At 42.1% G+C, this 15,057-nt stretch overlaps 1 protein-coding gene across 1 annotated transcript in view; it reads left to right on the forward strand.

Annotated features, from left to right (window-relative positions):
* Positions 1 to 15,057, forward strand: part of gabbr1a (gamma-aminobutyric acid (GABA) B receptor, 1a) — a 112,083-nt gene that overhangs the window by 9,158 nt on the left and 87,868 nt on the right. The window contains exons 4-6 of the mRNA XM_072393537.1: positions 2,222 to 2,360; positions 7,826 to 8,011; positions 9,387 to 9,404. Of these exons, the coding sequence (XP_072249638.1) occupies positions 2,222 to 2,360; positions 7,826 to 8,011; positions 9,387 to 9,404 (343 nt within the window). The remainder of the gene's footprint in view (positions 1 to 2,221; positions 2,361 to 7,825; positions 8,012 to 9,386; positions 9,405 to 15,057) is intronic.

Here is a 15,057-nt window from a genome sequence, read left to right on the forward strand (position 1 = left end):
CAAACCATCAAACTCTCAATAAATTGCAATTAGTGCACGCAGTATTCATACTTTTAGTACCGTATTAACATTTTTAGTCAACCGTAACAAAATAATAGCTATACAATGAATATTTTCTAACTGTTGCTTTTAACTTTCTATAAACTCTACTCTTGACCTTTTAAACATGTATCTTTTAATCTGTGTATGAAACACTTTAAATATTTTAATAATTTCAACCTGTCACATGAGCAGGAATCGGCTCTTTGTCCAACAGCAGGTTGAATCTCCAGTTTGCATTTCTTTGGAAGAGATGATTGGGTTCAGCTGCAGTATCAACAGGAGCTGAGGGTGAGGATTTGCTGGTTGTTAACATCAAGAAAAATAAGGGGAAATCTTTTATTTGAGTAGCTCCTGAGGATGAGTACATTCTGAAAGGGTTATTTTATAAGGGATGATATGTGCTTCAGTGGTAAAACTGTGACAGAGAGAAGATTAGATGTGTTATAAATTGTAGTATTTTAAGTATTTAAGCAGGTTTTAAGCAGAAAAAACTGAATTGGATGCTTAAGGATATCAATGAGCTGCATGGTTTGGTGTTAATGAAGTGGTTGTAAAAAAAGATGTTGGCTGTGCAGGATCCCCCACTGACACCATGACATCCAGCTGTCCCTCTGATCCACGTCAAGCGTGATCCAAACAAAGCTCACAGTCACTTTTCTCAAACAGACACATCACCAACATGCATGCTGAGCTGGTTGCTCAGCCGGTGTTGTGTCTTCTGTGGAGGAAAACCCTGTGGACTGCAGCCGCTTCGGAAACTTCTGACGCTACAAGCTGCATGATGAGAGATGGAGGAAAGACTAGAAGCTGTACATGAGCCAAATTTAGGACTCCACCTCTGCTGAATTGATTTGAACCACATAATATTTTTAGGCACCAAACAAATTGTGCTGTTCCTGCTTTTTTTTTAACTAAATCTTAAGGTGGAGATCATTTTCTTCACTGCAGTCCTGGTGAAATGAGCTTCCATCTGGACAGCGAGGCAGGATTTTTCCTCAGTTTCCCATTAAAAGTTGGAAAACCGTCGAGTTAATACAACTGCAGCTTTGGAGCCATCTATCTTAATGTCGCCTGCATCATTTTACGCCTAATTCTCCCACATTTAACCTGACTAAAATGGTGCTTTTGGAAACTTTGGGATCTTCACAGCAACTCAGAACAATATTTGGCTTGTTCTCACCGATCCAGAGGTGAAATAAACTGGTCAGCTCCCTTCGCTTTGAACTTAGTCACCAGAACTCATTCTTCCCTGAAGTAAAACACAAAAATAGAAGTCGGGCTTTTCCTCGTCTTTCTATAGAGACGTGCAAGGATCTAACATTCCTGAACACGTTCAGCTCTGGTGCCAAAAACCTGCTAGTTTTACAGATTACATCGCCCTCCTTTTCAAGGTCACCTGGTTTCACACACAGGAAAAAATAATTTTTAAATGATCCGCTAACATCTGTTTTCAGTAGCTGTGTGTAAACAAGGCCTTCAATCTGAGCCATCCCTGCTCTGACAGGCAGCACAAAGGCAGATTGCAGGCAGTCACAGAGAGAAAAAACAGTAAATCTGAGAAATAAAACCTTAATTTCTGACATTTTGAAAAGGCATACGCTGTAAAGCACAAACAAACATGCCTGCGCCTCCAGACGACCCTGCAGGAAGCTGCTGCAGGTGTCTGAGATTGATTACTTTTTTTAGTGTCATCCCGGCTTAAAGCAGCAACAAGGCAACAAATATGTCCTGTGGAACCTGATGTTATAACAGATCTGCTTCAGAAGTAAACTATCTTCAGAATCATCTCCGCCTTTTTAACTCTAACGATGGAAACCAAACCGTAAAATTGTAAATTCACTCTCTTCAAACTTGAATTAGAGAAGCTGATGAAGGTTGAACGACTGAAACCTGTGGAGCTCAAATGTCGGCCTGCATGTATGAGCGAGGCACGGTGACACAAGATGAAACCCAAGCTTCAAGCATCGCTTCTTTCCTTCCTCTCACAAGCATGCAAAAATGTAATTACGACTGTGACAGCACATCAGTTCAGGACATTTTGCCCCAAAGTGTTTCTTTTTTCCTGGAAGAGGGTTATTGCTCCAGAGGTTACTGCTGTGACACAAAAAGAAGAGGGAATCGAAGTAAAACATGCATCAATCACAGCCATAAATACCGACTCTCCCTGCTTCCTCCACAGATCCGCAGTGTGCAAATCCTGCCTGTGGATTACGAGATCGAGTATATCTGCAGAGGAAACCGGGTGATCGTAGGACCCAAGGTCAGGAAGTGTTTACCCAACGGCACATGGACCGACATAACTCAGCACAGCAGATGTTGTAAGTCCATGACTCTGAACATGTTCTTCTCTTTTCCAGTTTAATGCTAACTTCACTAAAGTCTGGTCTGAATAAGCTTAATCTAATTAAATTCACTGTTACACGTTGTTTTGATGGCACTTCACCACCTTCCCAGTTTGCAATAGACTCAGGGTAAAGTGCCAGATAATGTGCAAAGTTAAGTGTCACACGTTTTGCTACCACACCACTGATAGGGAAGCCCACGGTAAAGAGATGCAGCCTTACACATAAAGAAACTGTGAGCTAAACAACAGATCGTTTCCACCTCTGAACGCTGAACAGTGTGTAACTGAGCTGCTGAATAATCTTCATAATGTTCATGTGAAAGTTGTGTTTTCATTACCTCCTTCTGCCTGTTGCAAAGGATGCATCAAACGCTGGGTTTCCAGGGGTCCTTTTGTGCATTTCACAGCCATAATAGTCAATGGCAGGTTGGGGGAGGCCATTAAGATGCGCTTCTCAACATCTGCATCATTCATGCATTCATTATTGTTTTCTACAGTACATGTAATGGCTTTTTCTACAGATAAATCTTAAGATTTATTCATTTATTTAAGCTAAACCTCCACAGAGGCATCAATGAGTAAAACTGAAAGGAAAATATTGGATCTACCTTCTTTTTTTTTTTTTAAAAGAAGAAAGCATCAAAGTCCGTGGGTTAGGAGTTAAAAGGCCACGTTTGGGGTTGAAATCAGTGGTCTACGTGATTAAAGATCCACATATTGCTCTCAGAGGGTCACATTTCCCTTCACTTCATGCTTCTCGAGTCTAAAGATGCGTCACAATCTTACGATTTCTAACCATGGACATGGAAATGTGGCCGAATGGACCAACAGAAACACTAGATTTGTGTCGACCTTCCATATATACTGCATATAACTGCATAAATTAACTTTATTTAGCTCTGTTTCTGCTCTCTGGCATCTCCTGATGGAAATACTCGATTAGCTGCTAAATTGTGGGATATCAGACAGAATTTGCTGGACTTTGTTTCCATCCTTAGTCTGACTTTTCCTCAACTCTGGATTCATTTCTGTGGACTATTCTAACCTAATTTTAAGTCAACACAGATGCCAACACAGCTGTTTTGCCAGAGTTTTGGCAGAGTAGAGTAGAGCAAGGCAAAAACAGTTCATATATTCCCTTATTTAGCCGATTAGCATCTAAAAGATCATTTACAGGCACAGTCACATGGAGCTCAGGTTACTGCTCGACGAGCCATTTATCCAATGTTTATGTAGCGGAGGGGAATCGATCTCTTGGCCAAAGTATGTCCGATTCTGCAGTGATGAGATTTCACCTGACACCCCAGGAACAGAAACAATTTAGCAGGCAACAAACTGGCTCCTGTACGCTTCACACATGCTGCACACAAATGAAATGAAACGCCACCCCTTTTGGTTATTCTCTGCTGTTATCGGCCTCTTCTTCTCCCCTGTTCTGGCTTCTGCTCGTATTTTTGAGTCAAATGTCCAGGATGGGACCCGAAGGGTGGAGTTAGCCTCAGGAAGGAGTAATTCCACTTCCAAATGGGTGTCTCAGTCCAAATTCAGTTTGATTTCAGTCAGACTAACATGTTTACATGTGTTTTAAGACGCTGGATTTAGTCTGGCTAAAACAGTAATTCTATTATTTCTAAGATCATGTGAACACAGATGCTTTCAGTCCGTTTTATCCCACATGGACAAGTTAATAAAGGTGCTGTTAGCTCCCTCATGAAGCTCATTGGACTGGATGTTTCATGTCTCAGTGGCAGATGATACTGATAATAGCAGGATTCAGAGGTCTGGACACAGTTCTCCTGATTGTTGTTCATCTCGTCTGTGGGAACTTTTTCAAACTTTTTTTAGCTTCCAGCTCTGGCTGAAAATGACTCTGAGAGCTATGAATGAACCAAATCCAATTAAACGCTGCTTGTGAATTTACACATGCAAGACAACCCATTTTTTGTGACCACCTGGTGAATATTTACTGCAGTTTTCAATCTCTTTGACCTCAACTCCTGAGGGAAATATCTGGCAGCGCTACACACGCTCTTTGTCTGGCGTCTCTGCCTGGAACAGAGCAGGTTTACAGATTTTCTCCATAAATAGCCTCAAACTTGGTTGAAAACTGTAGAATGAGAGCAGAAAGAGTACAGCCAGGGAGCTGAAACTCGCTGCATACCTCCATAAATCCACGAGGCAGCAGCAGATTCTGGTGATATTTCTGTTCCCTTCTACATGGTCTTACTATTATCTAAATAGTTTTTTTAATAGAAATATTGAGTAAATAAATTTCCTTTTTTAAAGGCACAATCTGTCTGGATTAAAATCAAATTATTAGAAAAAAATGATGATGCTACCTGGAGTAATAATATAATTAAGTGCAAAGCAAGATCGGATTAAAAACACTGGCTGGGGTACAATTATCTGCTCCACATGCCCTGTATCGTAAATTCATTAAAGCTAATTTTTATACAGAACTGACTCACTTATGGACACTTCAGGGGTACGATCTGATTGAACAGAAATAACATTCTCCCTCCCATAGACGTGCCTTCTGCTGGGCTCCTCAGATCTTTGCACATACCTAAAAAGGGAAACTTGCAACACCTTCACTGTGAAAATTCTGGGGGAAGTGTTGAGTTTCATTCAGGATTACTGAGCAACGTTCGAGGAAACAGGCGAAGCGACTGGCATTTGTAATGTGGTTATGGACACGATGCGCGAGTCATCTGATGCCAAAACACCGTTCTTAGGGCAGAGATGTACCCGTCTTATATGACCGATTAGTTTTTATGTGACGACACGTGACAATGAGCCGAGCTGCGATTGGCTGCAGCTTCTAAAAGGTCCTAAAATGAACTGGAGATAAATGCAATCTCAGATCAACAACCCCGATTCCAAAAAAAGTAGTGAATGGAGTGCAATAATTCACAAATATACCAATTTAACCAATATTTTATTCACCGTGGAACACAGAAAAAAGACTTTTACGTGACAAACAGCTGCTCATATTTAATTTGAGGGTGATGGACCCGATCAGGACCGTAGCTTTTTTATTCTGGCCTCATCTGTGACCCTATATTGCACTTATATTCAGCACAGTTTCTGGTTATAAACTCAAAGACAGTTAGACTGTGTCTGTATCTGAGTTTAGGTTCCTGTCTCAGAGTATTGATCAGTCAGTATAAAGTATGGCTCATTGATCAGATTCCACTTCTGGTGATCGGGTTTCAGGAGGTTTTATGGCATCTCACTGCTTTAGGAAACATTTTATTTCATCCTTTTGGTCTCGATGTTATTTAAACTCAAGGGACATTTCCAATAAGCCGAGAGGCTCCAGTTGCACCTTTTACTCTTGTTTCTGACCGCTTAACACCGATGGAATTTATCTTTCCCAAGAGAAGCAGAACTTTTGTTTTCTCTGGCTTATGTAAGAGCTGCAATGTGCAGATTGGAGTTTTGCTCCGTGCACACATGGAAGATTCAAACTCAACAGCTTAACAGTTGTTTCTAGAGCTCAGACACATTTTGTCAGGCAATCAGACCAAAAACACAAAGGCTGATTTATTTCTTCCTCTCGCAAACTTAATCACCCTCACATTCTATTAAAGTATTTGAGTTTCAGTCACATGTTGGAAAATTGCCAGGTGCGCGCTCATCTTGAGCCAGAAAATTGCATGTGAAAATATGCAAAATTTCAAAGAGGCAAAGCTGCTCAGAGGGGAAAAAATAATCTCACAGGTTGAATTCATTTCAAGCTCAGACGCTGGCTTAGGTAAAGCATTTTCCCGTTAGCTCATTTATATTCAGTTTTCACCGACAGTACAGCTGTAGGCCAACAATTTCCCTTCATCTGTGGACCGAAGAAAAAGATGCAACTGGAAGAGATGGGAAACTACTGCAGCCAATAAGGCTGCAGACTGTGACTGCTTTGGGTGTCAACCCTGCAATTAACAGAAAACTGGTGCAAAAAAGAACAATTTATAACCCACAGTAGCTCATGAAACCTGTAAATTTTAGGCTAACTGCAGCAATAGTTGCTACTGTTTGCAAAACGTTCAAACTGAGCCATTCGTGCTCATATTGTTAAGCTGTGGTTTCACAGCGGCTCCAACACTCTGGTGGAGAGACTGTTCGCACTTAAACGCACCTGACGTGCCCGATGTAAAGTGCACGTTGGACCACGGGCGTGCCGGTGTGGTACCAGATCTGCTCGGGGCCCTGCGCCTGTTTGGGTTTACATTAACCCCACTATTTACATTTTATGAATGAAGTATTTTTTGCCAATATGAGGTTATTTAATATAAACTTTATTACAAACTACATTGCGTCCCATTTCATAAGAATCAGATGTGCTCGGGGTGAAGTCCCTTTCGAAAGATAAAGCTGGATTTCTTTGTAAAAGCCGTCCACGTTTCCTACGAAGAGCCGCGAAAACGACTTCAACAGGTTGTTTTTTTTACCTCTTCAGTAAGTTGTCCGGACCAATCACATTCCCTTACGTCATCGAGCCAACGTCCAGCCAATAGGCGCAGGGCCCAGAGCAGATCTGAGCAGATCTGGTACCTACACCGGCGCATCCAAATCACCTGACCGATTTACGGTGACGCAGCACCGTGACGCAGCAGCGTGACGCAGCAGCGTGACGCAGCAGCGAGACGCAGCAGCGAGACGCAGCCACGCTGAGTCTCCGTTTCAACTTGCTTTGAAAGTGCGGACTTCAAACTATATACCAGTTTTAAATTGTGTTGGGAGGCCAAGTAAAACCAGACATTTAGGTCATGCTTTTTCCTGAATATTGTCGTCAACAAACGATAAAATGGGCTATTCTGCGGGAAGTGCTCACTGTGGGTTTTTAACGGTGAGAAAATCCTACTTTTTCCTTCTCGGATTCAGTTTTTTATGTGATTTTAGGTCCAATGAGTAGCTCTAATAAAATCCTGATTTTCTAACCGCAGAATCATCTGCCAAAATCGGCATTCAAACTTAATTCGGCTGTATTTACAGGCACCATGATCTTCCACAGGGGGGGTTAAAGCAGCAGAATGCCTTTAAGGTTTCTTCACACAGTCCACAGCATCAGACATGCTGCAGACTCCACCTGTGATGAAGAGACCCAGAACTTAAAGGACAATGAAGTAAATGTAGCTGCTGGTTAACTCCAGCAGACTAAATGGTTTGGCCGGGGGGGGGGGGGGGGGGCTACATGTGTTTCCCTATCCTGAGTCTGTGCTCCACCTTGGATTAATGTAATCAGGTCAAAAAAAGCTCAGTTGTCTAAACCATCTATTAAACCCACAGGGGCCCATAGCGGCTCCCCGTTTCCCTCAAACTACACACCAACATGGGGCGATTCTTCAGTGGTCCACGACCTTGTTTCCTCCACAGCTGCCCCTGAGAAGTGTTTGTGAGAAATGACCTTCCTCCCTGCCCTCTTGTGGTTCTTCTGGGTTCCAGTGCTGCTGTGCCCGCGGGTTTGGACATCTCTGGAAAATGGCAGGGTGACGGCGAAGCCTCCGGGGCCCCCAGTTGAAGGCACCGTGCTCCATTACAGCTGCCATGCTGGCTTCATCCTGGAGGGAAGAAACATCAGCCATTGCACCAAGCTGGGCAAGTGGGATGCGCCGAAGCCCACCTGCTTATGTGAGTCTGTCAGCTGCTGGCCTTTACAGTGGAATTAGATTAATTATGTTGCACAGTGAGCCTCAACCTTTCCTGACACGCTGTATATGCCTGCTGTGCATCTGAATGAGCAGGTGAAAACTCTCGTGATATGAAGAATTATCCAATCAGTTATCAGTTGTGATACATTTTGTTTACAACTTAGGAAAAGATTAGCGAATATTTTACCCAGGTTCTCTGGTTCTGTTCTCCAAAATATGAAAATCCGATGCTTATCTTACTGAACCGAAAAGCTTTCAACTGATAAGCCAAAAAAAGCAGAAATAGTTACGATATTATGACCCCTGCCTCTCGCCCAATGACAGCTGGGATGGGCTCCAGCCTCTAAACTGGATTAAGCAGGTAAAGAAAATGGATGGATGGACGATATTATGGCTCCATATATAAAGAAAATCTGTGTTTTTTGCTTTTGTCATGTTGAATTAATGGAAACAGCGTTCTGAAGCACCGTTTCATCTCTCAGCTGTCCTAATTTTCCAGCTTGCCTCTCAATAATGGGGAAATTAGGCCTTAAAGATGACAGATAATTACAACCACCTGCTCTCCAGTGTGGTTACTAGGCAATAAAAGATCCGCCCCATCAGTCGGTAATCCTCAGCGGTTCCTCTGAGGTTGGCGCTGGGAGGTATGGAACCAAGACAAGAGAGGACCCTGATGTACAGTGGGCCTCGCCACACACTGGCTCAGCTGTCAATGAATAGATTATGAGCGTGTGAGTGGCTGTCGGTGGTTTCATTGACAACCAGCAGTGTTCTCAGTTACAGCAGATGGCACGGCCACTATCTGGAACCATTTGTTCAAATTTGTGCAAATAAATGAGGATTTATGAAGAAGAAGAAGAAAAAAAAAAGATAAAGCAAAGATGTGAAGGAAACAAGGCTGCCAACTGGTTATTAGAGGGGTTGGCATAGCAACCGGTAAAGTTGCTATGGGAATGGTAGCATTAAAGGAGATGAAAGAGGAATTATTAGGACACTTGGAATGGGAGTCTGAAAGTAGGCTAGTTATTGCATAATCCTCCAAAATCTATCAGATTTCTAAATGCTTTATTGACTTTAATATGAGTATTTAATCATAAACTTTATTTGAAACAATTGTTTCTATTATCTGCCTTCATAAAAGATTGAAATGTGTTTCTGTCGGATTTCACGGTGCACCAAAGCAGTTGCGTAACAGGGGCCTGGCAGGCTTCCGTCAGGGAGAAGCTACGATGGCGCGTCACTGCCATCTGGAGGTCAAACCGCTTCAAGTTTCAGCTTTAAATGGGAGGAAAAAGGCTTTAGAGCTGCTGTTAATATTCAAAACTTCTCTTCTTTTTCTATTCCCCCCACCCAAGATGACAGAAACTACACAGGTAAGAACTTTTCATGCTTTATATTATGTTTTAAACCAATTAAAAAGATAAATGGAAAGAAATTATCAGCTTTAATGCATCAATATGTTAATGTTTCAGACACAAAGACCTTTTCACACTCAGACACTTTTACTTCTTTAGAGCTCGAGTTGTTGGGATTTCTTCACAAACCTTCTTCATCAGACATGATTGGCTTTTTTCCCCCCTTTTTGTTCCTCTTAACGTGCATTTCCTGTTTATTTATCATGCTTTTGTGTTGCATGTGTGCAGAGTTACACAACCTCATGAAATCAGGAGCAGAATTGGGGGTCTTTTTGTTGTTGGCATGTCTTGAAAAGGGTCCCTGGAACTGAAATGTCTGAATAATTCAGTGCCTGGGTGAGAAGTTTGTACGTTATTAGCCTTTTTTTTATTTAATTTGGACTTTTCGGGGTATTCTCTGCAGAGTTTAAGCAGGTATCATCTAAGTTCGCTTTTATACAACTACTTTAACCAAAAGTCACATCCAAGCGACCCAAAGCTCAACAACACACATCATCTCTTCAGGAAGAAATGCTCGACACAACATATGATGCAATAAAACGTTTTTTAATGGATGTTAAAGAGGATTGTCCAATCTCTCTACATAGATAAGCCAAAATGAACCATTTTCTGGGAAAGCCGGACAAAGAAAGAGGCTTTTTCGAACAGTTATTTCATTATATCTGTCTGTGTTACGCCCTTACAACCTTCCACAGTATAATACTGTTTCTTAAACAGTCCGTTCAGCCGGGGAGAGGAACAGGAAGGTCGGATAGATAAAGACAGGATGTAGAAAGGTTGGAGAAAAACTGGAGAAGCTGACAGGTAAGTGGGAAACGCTTCGATAGTTAGGGGCAGGGTGAGGTGACCCGGGGAAAGATGGAAACAGTCCAAAGGGACAGTTCAGAACAAGCAGACTGCATATGGTTAACTTCCCCGTGTGGGCACACATACAAGTGAGTGTAACTGAATAAAATACTTGAATTCATCTAATTTTCCTTGAACCGTTCATAGATGAGAAGCAGCTTTTGAAGCTGCAGTTAACTGGTGAAAAGCGAAGCCACAACTGGTTGTTTACCAGACATTTTTCCTTTCTGAGGAAGTTCCTGAGCTGAATTTCTTGCCTTCTTAATGTGTTTGAGGCCATCAGTTGAGCAGAGATAACTCATATCTCACTGCACCCACTCAGTTCGACTCCATTTTCAGTTCCTCTCACCAGCGATGGGAGCAAAAAGAGTCGAGGAGACAAAATGAGGCTTCAGCTGAATATGATTAGCTGACACTTTTCACTTTAATAGTTAATGTCAGATGAGCTTTAAATATGTTTGTGGCGAAGTAGAAATTTCAAGACGTCGCAGTTTCCAAAAAGACTTCAGTAGAGGAAACAATCAGTGGGTCCACATGGTGAGATTAACTGGATTATAGCTACAGTTGGGTTCTGCTCCTTATCTGAGGGTAATTATCCTTGGATATATGGCGGTGAATGAATGGAATCACTGGCACAAAGCATGTCATACCCCGGTACGATAGGTGGCGCTGTCCCCATTTCAGCTATCGCTAATAAAGCCACTTCCTGTTGACGTCTTCACCACCAACAACAACAAACTCAGGCATTCAGAAAGATGGCGAACGCAGAGCGAGATGAAGCTGCGTCCCTCTCCATCTGTGATGAGCTGGTTATGGCACAGACGATGCACAACGGCGCATTCTCCATCGCGTTGTTTCTTTCTTTCTGACGACAACAGGAATATCGTCTCCTTCCACTTCCGGGTGACGATCGCGGGAAAAAATCTGGAGCATGCGCAGAACGCTCGATCCGATCCACTGTCGTCTCCAGGCACTTTAAGTGATCGGGTTATCTCGGGTCTTAATTCAATCGCGAGTAACCCGAACCGATTTGATTGCTTGTCAGATTAAGCTTGTTACATGAGCTGAATAACTAAGGAATAACTGGGCCAACCTTACAAAAGGAACGAGGATAATTAAATCCACACTTCCTTGTAGCCGCAGCATTCAAAACGATAAATTATTTTCATCCAGTTGTATGAACTGTGACTTGTGTGGATAAATCTGAGGACGGGAGGGTGAGCAGCCTAAATCTTGTATTATATTAGATTAGATTAGATTCAAGTCAAAGTCAGATCTATTTTTAGCACATTTCATGCTCAAAACAATTCAAAGTGCTTTACATACAATAAAAGAACTGCAGCAGGGAGCAGAAAAAGCATTAAAAATATGTAAAAGTAATGTAAAAATAATTAAAATGAATAAAAACCAGCAACAGTCTGGATAAGTTAAAGGATATCCTGCAGATATCATGTATAGACACATGAGAAAAGAAATGTTTTTAACCTGGATTTAAAAGTGTCTCCATTTGGTGACAGTTTAGTCTCCTCTGGCAGTTTGTTCCACTTGTTTTCAGCATAAATAAACAGCTAAATGCTGCTTCTCCAGGTTTAGTCTGGACTCTGGACTGGACCAGCTGACCTGAGTCCTTGGATCTCAGAGCTCTGCTGGGTTTAGATTCTCTGAACCTTCTCCTGAACCTCCCAGACCCCTCAGGTCATCTGGATCCGGATTTTTATCAGTTCTGGAAGCCAGAGTAAAGACTTTAAACTGTGATGTGTTCAGATCTCTTAGTCCTGGTTAAAACTCCAGCAATGTGTTGCTAAATGCTGCTTCTCCAGGTTTAGTCTGGACTCTGGACTGGACCAGCTGACCCGAGTCCTTGGATCTCAGAGCTCTGCTGGGTTTATATTCTCTGAACACATCACAGATGTAAACCATCTTTTAAAGGCTTTTAAAATCTCTTCTGTGACTGACTGGAAGCCAGAGTAAAGCCTTTAAAGCTGGTTTGATGTGTTCAGATCTCTGAGTTCTGGTTAAAACTCCAGCAGTGTTTGACGCTCTTTTTGGGAAGTCCTTTACAGTGATGGAGTCTGCTGGAGATGAATGCATGGATGAGCTTCTCCTGGTCTTTTTTAGGAGAGAAAACCTTTAATTCTGATGTTTCCGAGTCGGTAAAAAGCTGCCTTAGTGGCTGCTGAAAGTCAGATCTGAGTCTATCAACTCTCCAAGGTTGCAAACTTGGTCAGTGACTGTAAAGGCCCGAGTCTCCAGGTATTTACCAATGCTGACCCTCTAAATGTGACACTGTATACAGCCTTAATGTGCTTAATTTCATGACTGCAGATCCACATCACAGTTTAGTGTCTTTTCCTTAGGATTTTCTCCTGCCATCTTTACTTAAACCAGTGTTTCTCAGTTCCGGTCCTCATGACACCTGATTCAAATGAATGGCTGCTTATCAGGCCGCTGCAGAGCCTAATGACGAGCTGATCGTTTGAATCAGGTGTGGTGGAGGAGGGAAACATCGAAAACATGCAGGGCAGTGGGTCATGAGGACCGGAACTGAGAAACACTGGTTTAACCAAAGAGGTGTAGAAACGTGCTTTGGAAAAGTCGATCATGTTCATCAGCGATCCAGCCTCAGAAGTCACCAGTTTGTAGCACTTCAGATTAGAGTCAACACGAATGCTTCATAGCGTTCAGCAGGCAGATTCCTGCTTTTACACTCTAATATCTGCAAAGAAACAGAGAGAACTGCTTGGGCCACAAAATGGAAGGAAGGAAGGAAGTAAGGGAGGGAGGGAGGGACATTTGAGTGCCTGAAAGTCCTGTTGCGACAGCTCTTTTCTGCCTGTTGCACAACTCCAAATCTGAGATTTTTCACTCCCATCCGTGTTTTTGAGATAATGTGACCTCAGAAAACTGAGGGATAGATTTTTTTTTGTTGACCACAGATTCCAAACGTGTTCGTTCAAAGTTTAATTGTCCTCTGTATTGTTCCTCAATGTCGTAAATAATCCAAATGAAGACAAATCTTGGCCTTTAAATTAAATTTATATGAGGGGATAGAGTGCTGCGACTCTTTTAAACGTCACAGAAACCCCTTCTTCGGCCTCCTCTCATCCTTTAAAAATGTTCCATCTTTACGTCACAGGCAGGATGATGGAGAAAAGATCTAATTCACCTCACATCTGCATCAAATAAGGTTTTAAAATTAGCTGCTCAGCTGTTGGGGTGCAGTTTGCACCGCTACCACACGGGGGCAGCAGTGATCTTTCCAAACCACTGCACCAGCTGGAGGAATCTGACCCGGGGTAGAAAAGGCAACGTCCTCCACGAACAGCTTGTCCAATTAAAAATTTTCATCTGTGAGAAACGAGATTATAGCTGAAGCTGGGACCTGCGTGTGCCTGCAGACACAAGTTAAGGCTCACAGCATTTCCTCTTGATCTCTAACCAACTCATTATGTGAGGGACATTATTTTTCCTCATAACTACTCAAGAAATCCTTCTAATATGACTGGAAATTCAGAAAAATACGTTGCTGATTAGCTTTATTACCGAGGGGGCTCATCGTTGTTGCTGGGATGGCTTTTTATGGGTTTCTGGAAAAGAAAAGGATAATAAATTCTGCTCATTTACGGTTCTGAAAAACAAACTTCTGAGGTTTGAAACATCAGGACGTAATGCCATTAATCTGGTCCGCACCAAGTCATAAATCGGGTAAAAATAACCTCAAATGAACAAACTGCTGCCTTTTTGCTTAGCTTTTGTTCAGTAAATATTAATGTGTTGTTTACCTGTGGTTGAATTCACCTTATTTTATGACCTTGTGAGGACCAGATAAGTTAAACGTTATAAATTAAAGTCTTTTTCTCATGACTGCACCAATTAATGTGCTCTGTTAGCCTTCTGGAGTAAAGAAAACACATTTCCCTGGATCCCTGCACACCTGATGAATCCATTCACCAGTTCTGCAGGTGGAGAATGAATTCTACTCACTGCTCAGACCCACTTATTATCATCTGATATGTCATTTTAAACCATAAGTTGCAGATAAAAACTCTGGAAATGTCGCACACTGACAAACAGATGATTAACGAAGCAGCAGAGAACACGGTTTCCTCAAATAGAAATTTCCGTCCACTGTCTCAGTGACCTCCCTCTGGCTCTGCTCTGTCTCCACTCCATGTGCCATCGCCACCCACTTACTGCCTCCTCAGCAGGAGAAAGGTTAATACCCTGCTCCTGTCTGCTCTGCTCTGCATGTGGCTGCAGAGGGACGGCGCGTCTATTTCCTCTAAATAAGGTTTACACAAGTGAAGAATTAAACAAGGCAAAAATAGGTAAAAACGGCGCTTTAAGCAATGTTTTCTGCCAGTGCAAGGAAAATAAATACATGAATGAAGAATGACTAATAAAGGCAGGTTCTAAGTTATTGGCAATGATATCACTCAGTTTGGGAAAGAAAAGGATCACAGTTGATGCTAAAATACATTCTTTTTACAAGGCGACCATTTTGCTGGTTGCCATGGTTCCATATAAATGCCACAGTTGTCACTTTCTGTCTGGCTTTAGAAAAAAGGGTTTAAAAAAACGACCGTTAGAGATAAAAAAGATTCTATGATTCGGCTGTTTTTTAACTGATTTTTAACTTTGACTTTGCTCTTAAGACCACTTGGAGGCACATAATCTGTGATTAATGTAATTATTGTCTCTGCCTGCAGGAACAAATGCCACCCAGACATGTTCTGGGAAGCAGGGCAGCCTCAAATGTTACAGG

This window comes from Leuresthes tenuis, unplaced genomic scaffold (assembly GCF_036924035.1).
Source record: "Leuresthes tenuis unplaced genomic scaffold, fLeuTen1.0.hap1 SCAF_10, whole genome shotgun sequence".
In the NCBI taxonomy this organism is placed as follows: Eukaryota; Metazoa; Chordata; class Actinopteri; order Atheriniformes; family Atherinopsidae; genus Leuresthes; species Leuresthes tenuis.